This window comes from Arvicola amphibius, chromosome 2 (genome assembly GCF_903992535.2).
Source record: "Arvicola amphibius chromosome 2, mArvAmp1.2, whole genome shotgun sequence".
In the NCBI taxonomy this organism is placed as follows: Eukaryota; Metazoa; Chordata; class Mammalia; order Rodentia; family Cricetidae; genus Arvicola; species Arvicola amphibius.
Window position 1 is genome coordinate 142,943,505 of NC_052048.2, and position 16,175 is coordinate 142,959,679.

Genomic DNA, 16,175 nt, shown 5'->3' on the forward strand with positions numbered 1-16,175 from the left:
TTATATAATACATTTTGTTCATTTTCAGTCCCCAAAACCATCTCTTATCCCTCCCCACTCTTGTTCATATCCTTCCTCTTCTCCAATAGTCTACCTTCTGAATAGTCCTTTATAACCTTAAATTTTTATCACAATTTAGAGTATATTCTAAACCAGAGTTGAATCGCATATAACTTTACATTTCTATCATCATACAAAGTCCTTACCAACCCAAAATGTTTGAGGTGTGTTGCTTTCTTAGTCTAAAAGGAGATAAAATGAACAGAGGGTTCATTAGGATTAATAAATGTATTCTTTAACCTTAGTAAAAAATGGCCACCAGCCATGTAGCTGCTTACATCATGATGATGTCAGCAGTCAAGATGAAGGCGAGCCACATGGCTGCTGTTTAAAACATGGTTTTTAAATAATAGTTTCATGTACATATACACAGAATTGAATCCAAGTTATATACACATACATGCAGAATTAAACCCAGCTTACATTTACACATACAGGGTTAAATACATGTCACATGCACACACACACACCATATATTAAATAGTAGTCGGGCAAATAAAAAGAAAGGGAAACTGGTGTGTCTGAGCAGGAGGAAGCAGGCCTCCTCATCTGACCCACATGTTGCAGCAAACAGGACATTTAGAGAGGGTGAGCAGACAGACACAAGCAGGTCTTGAAGCAAAGAAAAAAAAGTGGAGACTTCTTTCTCAGTTCCCTGACTGCTGGTCCAGCAAATACTGGTCAGTGAGTCTCCAAAAGAGAGGAGGTGTGTGACACAGTTCCCAGGATGAGACGGATCCAGGGGTCCAGGGAGGACCAGACTGAGTGGGCACAAGCTGTCCAATACATCGTCTCGCAAGAACAGGGCCAAGGGCTATGAGCCCTGAGAGACACAATCGCACTGTGCTCAAGAAATGAAGCCTCACATCCAGGGGAATGGTCAGAGGCAGGGAGCCCTGCCAGAGACCCAGTTGTTGGTATTGAATAGAAGGTAAAGCTGTCAGTGAACGAGAAATCAGATCAGGAAGCAGATTTGTTGCAGGTGGAAGAGAGTGGATCTGTGCAGGTGGATCAGGCGGGTAGGCTCCTAGCGTGAAGTGGCTACCTCTGGCGGGCCCTGCCCGATATGCCACCAAGCAAACACGCCACATGCAACAGAGTTAGTGCAAGAGGTTTATTGGGAGGCAGAGTGAAAGCATAAAAGGCTGCCTTGTAGTGGGGACTTGAAAGAGGCAGACAGAGAAGATGAAGAGAAGCACGAGAGAGAAAAAGGGAGCAAGGGAGGAAATTAGAGACAAAGACAGGTGTAAGAGACAGTAGACCAGGCAACGGGAATGAGCTCTGCTTGGCGGGTACTTTTAAAGGGTGCGCATGCTGCATGGCTGATGGCAGAAAGGGACCTGGCAGCATGGAACTGCTTTAGCGGCAGAGGCCGACTGTTGCTTCAGAAATTAACTTTGGAATTCTTAAATGAAAGAAGCAGAGTTAGATGTATAAAACCCCAGTTTGTTGTCTGTTTACTCAATGAAAGGGGGAATGCACCTTAACGGGCTTCATAGCTGAGAAGAGCCGGGAGAAAGAATGTAGAGAGGGCTTGAAGTGGAGATAAGAGAAAGCTTGAAAACAGGGCACCCCTTCCATCTATTGGATCACTCACAGAATGTAGCCAAGGTCCCTTAAAATATCAGGATATGGGGTGCTGAGAAGCAGCCATTTGGATTGATGTCTAAGGGGCATTGGGCAGATTTAACAGCGAAGACAGATGAATTTAGAAGCTCTTAAAAGCCTGAGCGCTTGGAGGTGGAGACAGTGATACAGTTCCCATGAGCGAGGCAGAGAAGAGCCAAGGGTCTGCAATTCCTAGCGTCCCAGTTCAGAAGGGATTGACTGAGAAGGCAGAAGCTGGCCAGTGGGTCATCACCCAAAGGTCCAGGGGCCATGGCGTGCTGAGCCCCAAGAGACACGTGGGTTATCTGATATCAGGGCTTGTTCCAGAGGTGAGATAGCATGGCAGAGAGACAAATCCTCACTTGTGGGGAATGGCCAGACTAGGGGAGGCTCACCAATCACGCCCATTTTGACGGGGCTCAACAATCTGTTAGCTGGACAAGTGAGGCTGTCATATGTGGACCGGGATCCAGGGTCTCGGCATGCCTCAGGCTGCCAGTGGGCAAGAGGAAGCCCAGAAGAGCCTGCCGCGGGTCCGACACCAATATTATAGTTTAAACATCAGCAGGAAGGAGTAAAGCCCTACAGCAGGGCTCACAGTGGAGGTTTATTGGAGGAGGAGAGAAGGGTCAGAAAAGGGGGCAGAGAGAGGGCCAACTGGTCCCTGGGGACAAGAGTGGTGGAAGAGAAGGAGACAGGAGGTGGACGAGGCTTGACTTTGATGAGGGAACATGGCGAATGTGCACGGGGGTGTTCTTAGTGGGCGCAGTTGAGGCGCATCCTGTAGGACCCTAAGGGCGGCCAGTGCAGATGCCTGAATACCAACACCCGGACCTTTATGATGGAACTACTTGATTCACCCTCACAACTTAGGAAATACATTTTTTTTCTTGCATACTTGATTCAAGGGCGCCAAATGAGAGTGAAACTGAGGTGCCCAGTGCAGACAGAGATGCGAACCTTGGGAGAGGGCGCTGATGGCAGAAATCACCTGAAAAGGCTCAGTTCCACCGGTTAACATACAAGTTTATTAAAATGCCAATAAAAATCAAACCACACCCAATAAGAAGGGCGGCTGCTGCGATTTGGGAGCACGAGCATGTCCTGACTCTGCAAAACATCCTAGCCACCCAGTTGCCCTCCTGCCCCTCCAGCTCCCGCTTCTGCCTCTCCACCTCCTGCCTCACCTTGGCCAGGTAGCACCTGTAAGCTTCCTGGTACTCCCTGCAGCCATTGCTAAGGAGCACATGGGCATGAAGGAAGAGGTCATTGCTATGGAAAGAGCCCCCACACTCCTGCTCCAGCCCCCTCACCAGGGCCATGAGCTCTGCCAGCTGCCCCTGCTGCTCTTCCCCTGAGGCCCTGTTATTAAAGGCACAGTACCTCCTCCCACACTCGTGGACCAGGCTGCGCAGGCTGTGGTTGTCAGTGTGGGTCACAAACTCATCCAAAGTCTCATTTGCCAGGTCTTCCTTGTGGGTGAAGAGGACGATCACGTGCCTCATGACTCCTGCCCCGAAGATCTCCTTCACCCTCCTCACGGCTAGGGTGTCCTGAGCTGTGAAGCGTCCCAGCTGAGCCACCAGCAGCAGCACGTGGGGTCCTGGGGCACACAGCAGGTAACAATCTCCAATGTCCTTGTCCATGTCTTGGTCCTGGGCCTTTGATCCAAAGATGGGGGGCGTGTCTACCACTAGCAGTCTCCTTCCCTTCCATGTGCCCGTCTCTGCCTGGCTGGTCCTGGTCACTGACTGGGCTCCGAGCCTAGACTCAAATGCTTTTCGGAGGAGGATGCTGTTCCCTGTGGCGCTTTTCCCGCAGCCAGATTTTCCGACCAAGAGGATCCTCAGGCAGCCCGATTCTGCTCCACAGTAGGCTTCCCCGCTCCCTGTGGACGAAAGTAGGTTTGTGCCTCACTCAGCAAGTCTTTGGGCTTTGACGTCCTGGGTCCTTGCGGATATCTCCTGAAATCAATTGTCCTCATTCCCAGAAAAATAGGTGCCATTCAAATGCTCCCAACTGTTTGCCTGTAATTTTAGGTGGTCCTTGGCTTTCATGAAGTCCCTGTTGGGAGCCCATTCTAGGACACATGGGCAGGGGGTGGGACTGCCACAGGAAGGAGAGTCTCTGTTCCATCTGGACCACAACAAATATGCCATTTCTGAAGAAAAGGTCCCCGTGCTCCCCCCTGGAGGATGCTCAAGGCAGCTGCCCAGAAAACTGGTTGTGAAAGTATGCATTAGTTAAGGAGGAGGCAGAGATGAAGTCATGGATGACAGCCACCTCTTTTACCCACAATGCTCCAGACATACTGTGTGAATGTGCTCAGCATATCGGACCCCACCCCCACCCCGAGGTTATTCCAGGTGGAAGAGCTGCAGTGGCTCACACTCAGAGACAGCTGGATTAGCCTAGGAGCAAAGGGGGCACTTGGATTTGAGGTGAGGGACGGTGACAGTTAACATCAGGGAAATGATACAAAGTGGGTGGCTGCAGAAGGGTGGAAGAGAAGAGGGTTAGAATCAGAAGCAGACATGCTAGAAAGGCCATCTAGTTGCTGGGCGTGGCCCAGGGTCTATAACAAGAGGAGTGCTGGAGGGACACCATGAAGCCAAGAACTCAGATCTCCAGCCTTGAAGGGATGAGGACCCGGGGCTGTCCTGTGTCTGTCCAAATGAGTTTTAAGTGCCCTTTACACTCCTAAAAATCCGTCATTTGGGGGAAAGCTGAGGGTGACTCAGTGGTAGAGTGCTCATCCAGCACTGTAAGGCTCGGGGCTCAATTCTCAGTATCACAGAAAACAAAATCCAGCTGATTCCCTTTACTTTGTGCTGGTTTTAATTTCCCTTAGTGTTATGGGGTGTTCTGTAAGACATAATCACTTTAGGGCAACTTTCTTTCTTTCTTTCTTTCTTTCTTTCTTTCTTCCTTCCTTTATTTCTTTCTTCCTCCCTCCTTCCCTCCGTCCCTCCCTCCTTCCCTCCCTTCCTCCCTCCCTCCCTCCCTCCCTCCCTTCCTTCCTCTCTCCACCCCCTCCCTCTCTGAGCTGAGAGGAGATGAGGGAAGAAAGAGAAACTGTCGCTGTTTAGTTGCAGGCCCTTCTAACCCTGAACGTGTGTCAGAATCACATTTCACCACATCGTGTGAAGGAAAGCGTCACAGTGGAGTGTGTGTGCTCATGTTGTCTCTGTGCATGTGTGTATCTGTGCATGTGTATGCCTATGCCTGTGTGTATGTATGTGTGTGGATGTGTACATGAACACAGCAATGCCTTGGACACAGAGATCTGGAGACACGGGGAACAAACGACAGTTGTCTTCTCCTTCTCCATCTTGAGTGTCTGAACCTGTTTTGGGTCTCGGTCCCTTTAGGACCTTGGTGCTTTCTTACCTTCAACTATGGCTCCATATGTGCTCTTCTGGAGGCCTTCCATTTTCTTCTGGAACCAAAACAGGAAAGAATTACAGTCACATGCACGTGGGAACTAGCGAGGCGCTTTGACTCAGGTAGCTCAGAGTAACTGTCCTCACATGGCCATTTCCATGGCTAACTCTTGCACCTATGTTGACTGCAAACATCTATAAGTAACTGGCTGGAGTGAGGCAGGGGCATTGCAGCACAGTGTGCTATTGCTCCTCCTCACTCGTGGGAAAGCAGACGTTTCCTGCAGATGAACAGATGATCTCTGCCAGGCTGCAAGTGTAAATCTGTGAAGCATTCTCATATGAGCAAGAAGTAGACAAAAACCAAAAAAACAAAACAAAACAAACAAAAAAACCCCACCTGGACCAAAGTAGATGAACCCGCCCTTCCAGCGTGGGAAAATGTTTCAGAGGCAAAGAGGCAAATACAACAGGCTTTGCCTGGGAGGATGGCAACTCCTCCAAGAACTGACCTGGGAGGAAGGAGAGCAGGAGGACTGGCTGCCTCCGCACACCTGGAGAGAGAGGGAAGAGATTGTGGTACCATGATGGAAAGAGTCGATAGACAAGACAGGATAAAATTCCCACCAGGGGTTTAATCACGCATCTTCCCTGCTTGGCTTTGAGGTCCTGCTCTGCCAAATAATCGTGGATTTTGTACTTTAGCACATTCAGCCAGAGACTGGATGACCATGCTGTAAATGCTTTCTGGTATCGGTGTGAATGGTGTAATGTTGTGTCTCTGGTTCGGTGTGATGGAAAGAGTAGCATGCAGCAGGAAGGGCTAGCCTGTGACACCAGACATCCCTGCATGAACTCTCATATCAAATTAGTCAGCTGGTTTTTAAAAGATTGTACTTTTAAACCATATTTGTACTTTGAGAAATGCACATGAAAAAGCATAGAATAAAAAATACATAGTAAGAATAAATTTTCAAAAACATAGACTAAAAGCAAGTAGCCACCATTTGCAATGAACGGGTATAAATGGTTGGCTGTTCTCCTGCAGTTGCACCACCTGAGAAAAATCAAAACATCACAGATGTACTTCATGGATTTTGGGTTTTTCTTCTCCTAACCTCCTGTCTCATTCTTTCATTCTGGCCTTCACAGCAATCAGTATTATGATGTTTTTAAGTATTTGAGTATTTGCATATGTATTTACATTCTTAGACAATACTCAGTCCTGTTTTTTCCATGTTAAACTTCGACATGAATGCCCTTTTTACAACATCTTATTCATTTTCTGCTAATAGACATTAGACTGTTCTGAAATAATTTTTTTTTCACAACAAAGAACCCTGTAAGGTAATCCCCATAGGCACCCCTTGGCACTTCTGTTGAACAGCTAGTTCATCTGGGGTACACATTTTCTGCTGGCTGGATATGACCAGGTTTAACTCTTGAGTGGGTCGAGTTGCTCTTGTCTACCCAGTCTCCCAGGCGAACCCCAAATCTCCACAGGACTCCGTGATGGTCGCTGCATTTCTGTCGCTCTTAGGACTTAGGACTGGTCATCCACCTAGTTTGGGGCATGGCAAGGCTTATGTGCTGCTGATAGTGCTTCTGCTATTTTGTCTTTCACAATTTTGCAAAGAAAAAGGCTTTTCGTGGGCCTCTTTCTTTCTCATAAAAACCCATCCATTCTTTCCACATTTCCAGAATATCTTAAGGCATCTCCCTCTCCTCCTCTGCCCCCTTCTTCTCCTCTGTTCTCCTCTGCCTGTCCACCTCTTCCTGCCCCACTTCTCCCCACCCCTCTTCTCCCCCTCCTCTCCTTGCACCCAGGAAGAACACACTTCTCTTGGCTCGTACCGTTCTTGTTACTGTAAGTTATACCCTGTTCTTAGAAAATTCTTCGAGTCATAGAGCACTGTCTCTACTCATTGTCCGAGACTTGACTGTGAAGGACACGGTGTCCGTGGTGGTGAAACTGAGCTTCCCCGCCGCGAGTACCCCTGCAGACACTCATCGGATCCAGGCTTCTTGCATGTGCATCTTTTTCTTGTGCTCCCTGTGCTGTTAGTGACAGGCCACCAGAATTTCTATTAAAGTTACATGAGCTGCCCAGAGTCTCACATTTGCCTTATAGCTAACTCTCCCCAAATAGCTCTTTTTGTCTGTGTCGTCTGTTGGACTTCTCACTCACTGGGTAGTTGGGGGAGATAATCCCTAATAAATCAATACGCCTGCTCTCCTGGAACCCTGTGTATGATGCTGCTGTCCCGTGCTTTGGACACAAGGAAGTACTGATTGCTGGAAGTCTCTCCAATACCAGCACAGAGAAAGAAGCATACTTCTATACCTAAGTTCATGTTTTTACAAAACAAAAATACCACTTGCCCCCCCCCCCAAGAATCACTCAAAGATAAGACTGCCTGGGGTGTCTGTTCTGTTTTGACGGATTTCAGTAGAACCTGGCTTGGTTCTCAGCGTCACTTGCATGTGTGCAATATGGCTGTCACAACCGAACTCAGCAACATTAGAACGGAAGGTTCTGAATTGGATTCCAAAAAATCAGACCGACTACAGGAGACATATGTCCCATTAAAGGACAAATTTGTTGACAGATATAAGCAAATGCCCGCATGCCCAGAGATGAGACAGGGCGCATGAGAAGGAGACACTGAAGTGGTCACACAGGAGAAGAGACTGACAACAGCCTAGGAAAAGGCAGGGGAGGGGCAGGGCGTGTGAGGGACACGAAGAGACGCTGTGGCTGTCAGCCTGCAGAGCACACAACAGTGGGGCCATCGAGAATGGACATGGATTTCTGCTCCAAAAGGAAAATTCTGCTAATTTTCCGCAGCCTGGGTGCAGAGGCCATGGGAGATTGGCAGGCAGCGTGTGAGCGGCAGGGGGTGACCAGGGGGCAGGTGTCACTCAGGGAGCAGGCAGAAGCAAACACACGAAATGAACATTCTTGTCTGAAACCAGCCGAGCTGATTCATCACGACGCTTTATTTTACCCAGCAGTGAGAACACAGCTCAGGGATCCACTTTATGAGAGACGGTCCTTCTGGCCTGCTGATGCATAAGAACCAGGCTGGCAGCTATGAAAAGGGGCAGAGCATCGGCTGCACGAGCTTGAGGACTTGGCTCTGAGGCCCAGAACGCAGTGAAAAGCTGGAGATGCTTGCCTGTGTCCGCAGTCCCAGTGTCTCACACAGTGAGGCAGCCGGTGAACAGAGGAGACTTGGCCAGAAGCCGTCAGGCCAGCAAGCCCATGGGGTAGCAGCAACAAGAAAGATGCAGTTTGCACCAAGTAGGAGGGTAGAAGTTATCCTCCTCCTCTACAAGTGTCCCATAGCACCAGTGTGTGCTGCACTCTCTGACACAACTAAAAATAAACAAAAACATCTTCACTGATCTGCTCCACCCATCTGCCTCTCCCTGGCCTTTATATCCAGGTCCTGGAGTCACAGAGCAGGTTGGTGACCAAGAGTCCAGGAAAACCACCCTCTCCTGTAAGATTCAGCTAACAAGGGGAGCGCTCACACGAGTCTTGAACTCACGGCTGTTGTCCTGCCACAGTGTCTTGGGCTGTGTTATAGGGAAGGTATGGGCTATGCAGACTGGGAAGAATATGGTGGCTTCGGAACAAGGTCAGGAGATAGAAGTCACTAACTGGCCTTCTAGGGGAAAACTGGATCATGATGGAGGGAACACGGAGATTCCACCCTGCTCTATAGAGCCTTAAGGCCCCATGCTGATCTCCTAGAGGTGAAGCCTGTCTGACCTGAGTGGGCTTTGAGGAGTCTGGGGTAAAAATGGAGAAGAGTTCGCCACCTGCTGGGGATCTTGGGAAAACCTGCGGGCGCTGGGACTTTAGTTTCCCACCTGCCGAAGAGGAAGGAACATTGGTTCAGCTTTGTTAAACCGAGGGTTTCAGAAAGGCGCAGGCAATGGGGCGGAAAGTCCCAGCACCCCATGGGCCTGGGGATGATGACATGGAAATTTCAGGGCTCTGCCCCACCATATGCTGTCGCCGATGCTCACTTCACTGTCCTAGAGTACCAGAGCTCGCCTGAGGGCCCGCTAAAGAGGAGCAGAACAGGTCCCCGTTGGTCCTCCCAGCCCCCAAGTGGCTGTCAGCGCCATGGTGGGTTCCTCCTTACCCGGGCCAGCAGGGCTCAGCCTCCAGTCTCCAGCGGGAGTCCCTTGCAGGCAGAGGACCTGTGCCTGCTGGATGATGCTCTCACAGAAAGACCTCTTGCAGAGCCGTAACTCCAGAGTCAGGAAAAGAAGAAAAAACACAGTGACGCAGCACACGCCACTGCCCCGCAGGCTGTCCCCTAAAGTGGGGGGAAAGGCCTTGAACGCTGACCTGAAATCCGCCAGAACACAACAGAGCTGCCGTGGTAAATGGCGGCTTCCTGTGGAAAGCTGACAGGCCGCCCTGCCCTCCTCATTTCCTCTTCAGGAAGGTCTGAGCACGCAAAGCATCGGGAGTCAGATGCTGGGCGGTGGAGGACGGCCCCGTCCCCCAGGTTCCAGAAAGCCCTCTTATGACTGGAAAGTGCTGGGCCCAGGATCCCCCCCCCCCCCCCCCCCCGTTAGCACCGAAGGTGAGCATCTGCTTGCCCCCAAGACCCACATGACCACCTTGTCTTTAGACCGGTCCCCTAAACGGGGGCAGAAAAGCGCTGCTGGTCCCAGAGGGCCTGAGAGCCCCCTCAAAGGGCAGCTGAGCTCAGACATGAGACTGGGTGCTGACTGCCTCTTCTCTGCTGTGTGGAGCATTTCTTTACCTGACTGCACCTGTTAAGTATTGAACCTTGAGCACAAAACTCAGCTCTGGCTTATGCAGGTGGTTCTCATCTCAGAATTCCCCCATGATGCTTTCTGTTGTCAGGGAAGTGTGTTTGGCTTTAGATTATGGATACTAGGATTTCAGGGTAGCCGAGAAGGTGACACACTAAGGGGGGGGTAGGGGGTGGGGAGAGTTTAAAACCAGATAGATACAGTCCTCTGCATCCATTTTCAAGAGGAGACATAACTCAAGCTGGGCATGGTGGCTTTTTCTTATCATTGTTTGTCAGGGAGCTGAAGGAGGAGGATTGCCTTGAGTTAGAAGGCAGCCTAGGCCACCGAGTGAGACAGTCTAATAAGATGCCATAGCTCTTCCTCCAGAGCATGTGGTAACACCTTTATTAGTGTCACTGTCCTTTCTCCTAATTGGTAGTGACCAGCTGTGTCTTTATCCAGAGGGAAATGAGCTCCCCACATCTTTGGGCAAGAGGAAGGTCTGCGATGGGAGGGGAGGGCTTCAACCTAAGTTAGAGCCTGTGTCCCTGAGGAGCAGGGGTCTGACCTTCCCCATGTTTGCATTCCACCAGCTCGGACTGCTCTTCACCTGGAGAGGAAAAGGGGATTTAAGGGGATAAACATCTCAAAGCAAAGGGAGATAGGAAGACAAAGGGGTCTAAGGGCTGCTGGTGTTGTTTTTGTTCTTGTTGTTTATTTTGTTTTTTTTTTTTTGAAAGAAAGAGAGAGAAAAAATGAACGAAAGAAGGAAGGAAAAGAGAAGGAATTCTGAGGGATGATTCTGCTCCTGTTAGAGTTTTCCTCATTTTGATATTTATTCACCCCTTGGCTTTTACATTTTCATGTAGTTTCATGTAGACAGGGCTGGAGTAAGTTTGGTTCGGTTTGTTAGGGTAGGGTGGGAGGTGGGGAGGAAATCAACAGACCCTGATCCCTCCTGGCAGGTTGTAACTCTTCAGACAAAGCCAGAACCTCTCAGAAACCTAACTGTCAAGAGTTCACACATTAACACCCCTCCCAAACTAGGAACTGAACCCAGGGCCCTGAGCTAGGAACACTCGATCCTCCTGCTTCTGCCTCCTGAGTGGCAGGCATGTGCCATCAAGCCCATCTTGAAATAATTCCTTTGTTTAAAGAAAAATAAAATGAAAAAACTTTGATAGCTTCCAAACTAGATATCTATTTTCACAGAGAAACAAATTAACCCCAAAGAAGCCACGTGCCTGTGTTCTCTAGAAAGCAGGCGGTGACCCTTCTGTCCTTGTGACTGTTAATTAGAGAAGCCAATTTCCAGGCCCTGGGCTTTGGTTTGAGCACAGGGAAGAAACTCCTGGCCAGCTATCTCATTAGATCTCTGTGGAAGGGAGGACAGGGGGACCCTAAGAGCCTCAGCTGCTGGGTGACTTCAAGAAAAGAACTTTCTAGACACAACAAGGCAGGTGCACACATGATCACGGAGGCTGTGGCGGCACGCCCAACACCCGAGCCAAGTGCAAGCCAGACATAAATGTCCCCTCTAAGAGCTAGTCACAAATTATAACTCCTGGGGGAAGGAAAATCGATTCTCTTCAATGAAGCGACACTGGGTATATCAGCCACACCCAGGGCAGGCTTCATGCTCAGGAGCATTGGCCAACAAATCCAGCTTCGTGCTGCTGTTAAGACATAAAAAACAAACAAACAAAACCATGAAGTTCTGAGAGGAGGGAGGTGGTGGGGACTTGGGAGGACTTGAGGAAAGTGGGAGGATATGACCAAAATCTATTATATGAAATGACCAAAAAATAAGTTTTAAAAAGAAAAGAAAATGCTTGTTCTCTTTGTGCTGTGACTTTGTCCCCATTTACAAGCTACCGGGAGTATTTGCTGTTTTAAGGGAAGAATGATCCACAGGGATGATGAGAAGGTCTAAAGGAAAACTTTAAACAATTTTATTTTTTAAAACTCTGAATTATATAGTTAAAGTTGAGACTCATCACCTCCGAAGCCTTTGCAAAGCTGATACCGTGTTTCCCGCAGTACTGCGAGCTCTGAGCAGAGATCTAAGGATTCCTTTTTAAAAGATTTTCTTCCTATTAAAACATCTTCTAAGACCAGCATTATCTGCTGTTCTGGTCCTGAGGCGCCTTTCTGTAGACCAGCAGGTAGATCAGGAAGGCCACACCCAGGAAAATAGCCACGCCCCGTCTCCAACTCTTCCTGTAAGATTTCTGCCAGTCCCACAGCCCAGTTAGCAGCCTGGTGCGTAGCGGCCTCTGCATACGTCTTGCCACCATCTCTGCCACCTTGCTGACTTGGTCCTGGGGGCTAGAGTCCCGCAGGGTCCTCACCAGATCATACACTTCATTGGAGTAGTACGCGCCCCCGTGCTCCCTCACCAGGCCAGCGACCAGGCCCAGCAGCTCCTCAGCTTGTGCCTCGCGCTCGGGGCCAGTGGTTCGGTTGTTTAGGGCGCACATGCGGCCCCCGCACTCAGCCACCAGCTCCCGCAGCGCGCGATTGTCTGTGCATTGCACGTAATCCTGCAGAGACTCTCCTGCCAGGTCCTCCTTGCGAGTGAACACCACAACAGTCCGCGCCATCACCTTCTCCCCGAACACCCGCTTCACCCGGGCCAGCACCTGGCTGTCCTGAGTGGTGAAACGACCCAGCTGGGTGACTAGCAGCAGCGCATGCGGCCCGGGCGACGTCTGTAGGAAGCAGTGGGCTGTCTCCAAGCACGCAGGGTCGGTCTGTTTGACCTCGGAGCTGAAGACATCCGGGGTGTCCACCACCTCTACATACCAGCCAGCCCATTTCCTGTTGGCCCAGGAGCAGGATCTGGTAACAGGCACAGCCCCCAGCTTGGATAGGAAGCACGTCCGGCCCAGGATGGTGTTGCCAGTGGCACTCTTGCCGGTCCCGGTCCTACCTACCAGGATGAGCCTCAGTGGGGGCCCCCTTGGGATCTGTGAATCCTCCTCCAAGCCTGAGGGCCAGATAGGGCAACACTGAGTCAGAGACACGGCTTTTCCCCGTGGCTCACCTATGTTCTAACCTTCAGCCCAAAAGGGGATGAACCGCAGTGCCTGCTCCCCTTGGAAGCTGATGCTCCCATCTGCTCTGGGCTCTCAGAGCTCAGACTCCTCCCCATCTTTCCTCTGTGCCTTTGTATTCTCTGCACCTGTAGGTGCTCCTGCTGCCTTTCAGAAAGTGTCCATTATAACTCCTGGTTCTTCCAGGATCTCTGGTCCTGCACACACAGGCCGACCTGATGCTGTTTTGACCCTAATGTTCCCCCCACAGATGCTGATCATCAAGCACAGGGGAGCCCTCAGTCCCAGGCACAGGTTGGATGGCAGCCCACCAAGTGCTTGTGTAAGAGCAGGAAGTGCTCAGACTAGGGCACACCTCTCCTACGGAAGTGAAGACAATGTGGGCCTTCCCCCCTCCTCCCCCCTTTAGAGAGGAGAGTTCACCTGCTTCCCTCTTTCTCCTCTCTTGTCTTAAGCTGGCTCCTTAAAGAGAAAGCTCCCCTTTGGATAATATTTTATTACATTTTATCTATGGGGGCTCCCTATCACTGTGTCCTATGGAGGCTAAAGGTCAAGTTTCAGGAGTCAGTTCCCTTCTTGCATCAGTGGGCTCAGGGGTTGAAGTCAACCATTCAGGCTTGGCTGCTTGTGCCTTTACCCACAGTCATCTCCCTGCCCCCCCCCCCCCAAAATACTAAATAGGCAGTTAGCCCTCTATTCTAACACTGGAGACCTGGTGAGTGAGGCTCACTCTAGTCCTGGATTTCCCATCCTCTGTGTCGTTTTTGTGGAGACCAGATTAGGTTTAGGATCCTCCTTCATGCTGTGGGAACCAGTGACCGGGGGTCAAAGCTGTGAGCTTATCTCAGCAGGGCAGGGGCAGAGACACAATCAAATGGGTCCAGCTGTTTCATCCCAGGGGCTCCCAGATCTGAGGAAACTCCACCCACTTCCTACCCTTAGTGCCCACACCAGCAGGGATGCATTGAGAGAAGGGCTGTTACCATAGGTGCTTTCCTCGTCTCTTGCCATCTTCCTTCCTCCCATGCTTCTCAGGATTCTCAGTCACGATTTACTCATTCATGCGCTCATTCCTGCAGACGGGCAAAACCAGCCACAATGTCAGGCTAAGTCTAAAGAGCAGGGGACACTGCAATGCAAAGCAAGGCTTTAAGGGCCAGGTGAGCAGAGACATGGTGGGTGCCTTTTGTCACCACAGGAAAATCTGCTGTTCCTTCTTATCGAGAGCATCTGGATTTTTGAAGAATAGTTTCCGGGGGGACCAGAAAGATGGCTGCAGTGCTAGCTTGACAACCTGAGCTTGCTCTCCTGAGCCCAGTAAAGATGGATGGAGAGAACCAGCTCCACAAAGTTGTCTGATGAGTTTCTGAGCCCTTCTCTTTACACACTTCTCTTCCACCAAAGAAGTTCTGACTGTACAGTTATTCGATACAGCCAAGCACGCTCTGGTTATGTGTGCCTGGTCCCAGGAGTCCCTAAGCACAAAGCACAGTGTCCCCTCAGTCTGCTGCTCCAGCCTCATTTCCAGCGGGCAGGCCTCAGTCTCTCCAGCCCTCTCTGGCTTTTCTCTGGTGAGAGCTCTGCTCCCACATTCTTGTCTGCTTATCTGCATTCCTCCATCATTTCAGAATCTGTCTCTTTGTCTCCACTAGGGGTGATGGGTTTCCTCCAACACTCCCCCTATGGGCACCACACACACACAGAGAAGGAAGATGTTAACTCAACACCCTGTCTCCCGAGAGGGGCTTTGAGAATAGGTTGGGTTAACACCTCTTCCGTCTCCCCAAAGCCTTTAGTAGAACTCACTGTGTGGTTCTGTGTCTCTGTTCTGAGTGTGGGAATCAGCAAATTCCCACAAATGATGCAGAATTGAAGAAGCAGCCACAAGACTGAAAGCAGCGAACAAGACTTCTGCAGGAGCTTGAAGACCTTGCCCTGGGGGGAAATGAGGAAAGGTGTGCATGGACTCAGGGGAGCCCAGGGCAGGCCCCCAGGACTCCCCGGAGCTCAGAGTGGAAGCCAATAGTATTTTCAATGTTTTGTTTTTAAGAGAAAAACAAACACTGAGTGAAATCTTGGGTGACTAATGGCTTTTATTATCTGGAAATATAAAGCAAGAACAGTTCTACATGCTTAAGAGAGCTTGGGAGTAATCTAGTTTCTCCCTTGGTGTTTCTCGGAAATACTTAGGTATTCCCCTGGACATTGCATCTCTTGGGCCCGTCCTCGGTGGTTCTGCTAGAACACACGGATTGTTCCTCAAGGGGTTAATCCACACCCAGCGTTTGAAAACGAGCTATTTCTCCAACTCTTCACTATAGACATGAAAAACTGTGAGGTCCCTATAAGCTGGAGCGGGACAAACCAATCAGGAAGCAAAGGTTTAAATGACAGGTGGGGGCAGGGCTTGATGGCCAAGTTCCATTCCTCCGAGGTGTGTTAGAGCCCCCCCCCCCAACGCACACGCATACAGGTGTGAGAATAAGAGACTTCAGAGGGGCGCAGACTTGGCACATCAAGACTGGCCTTGAAGGCATGGTTTATAGAGACAGAAGCATCTTCTGCATTTGTTGGATGTGCAGTTTGAGGAATGGTATCTTCTAAACTGCGCTTTGCTCCTGGAATGGGATCTAGAATAGGCTTCTCTTACCATATGAATGAAGTTTGGGAAGAGACAAGATCTGCCCATCAAGAATTTGTGTACTCCTAAGACTTCCTCCAAACATGCTCAAGTTGAAACCCAGACCACCCCTCAGGCGTCTGGACACCTGCTCTTGCCTGCCCCGCATGCGCTTGCACGGTATGCTTCTGCGTAGTGCTTTGTAAATTGCTGGTGTGTAGGCAGCAGACACTTTGCTCTTAGCCCAGCCCCCTCTCCACCCTGGCTCACAGGCTCAAGCTCACCTTTCTTGGTGACAGACTTTAAAGTGGCCCAGAGAAGCCACAGAGAACTCCTGCCTTCCCTCCAGCCATGAGTAAAGAGGTCTCTTGGTCTTTCGGTGCTGAAGGCAGAGCAGAGAGGAAGTCACTGGGCGGCCTGGGTCCCTCAGATCAGGAAACCCAGAGAAAGGCCGGATGATGACGGCTTAAAGAGACAGAGACATTTGCCATGCAGCTGTGGTCTTGGCATTTCCATATAGAATCAAGCACTGTGACCAAGGGGTGTCTGTGTCCAGTGGGGTCCGTAGCATCAAACATGGTGCCAGAGCCAAGCGGGGGAAGGAAGATCTAGGACTCCAAGGTCTCACTCTGTCCTAGACTTGGTTACTGCTAATCTTCAGTT

At 50.2% G+C, this 16,175-nt stretch overlaps 1 protein-coding gene across 1 annotated transcript; it reads right to left on the reverse strand.

The window, feature by feature from the left end:
* Positions 1-541: 541 nt before the first annotated feature.
* Positions 542-15,911, reverse strand: LOC119807337. The gene is made up of 9 exons (XM_042054560.1): positions 15,797-15,911; positions 14,699-14,827; positions 13,876-13,965; positions 11,984-12,825; positions 9,688-9,851; positions 9,209-9,417; positions 5,532-5,725; positions 5,059-5,107; positions 542-3,556 (listed from the first exon to the last, which is right to left on the reverse strand). Exons 3-9 carry the CDS (start codon positions 13,916-13,918, stop codon positions 2,670-2,672), a joined length of 2,388 nt encoding a protein of 795 aa, XP_041910494.1. The 5' UTR covers positions 13,919-13,965; positions 14,699-14,827; positions 15,797-15,911; the 3' UTR covers positions 542-2,669.
* Between the last annotated feature and the right edge of the window lie 264 nt (positions 15,912-16,175).

Bases quoted from the DNA above. Each gene is read 5' to 3' on its own strand.
- LOC119807337 (XM_042054560.1), bottom strand. From the start codon at position 13,918: ATGGGAGGAAGGAAGATGGCAAGAGACGAGGAAAGCACCTATG. The intron at 5,108-5,531 runs GCAAAGCCTGTT...TTTTGGTTCCAG, and splicing joins AGGAGTTGCCATCCTCCCAG to AAGAAAATGGAAGGCCTCCA. The intron at 3,557-5,058 runs GTAAGAAAGCAC...TTTCGTCCACAG, and splicing joins ATATGGAGCCATAGTTGAAG to GGAGCGGGGAAGCCTACTGT.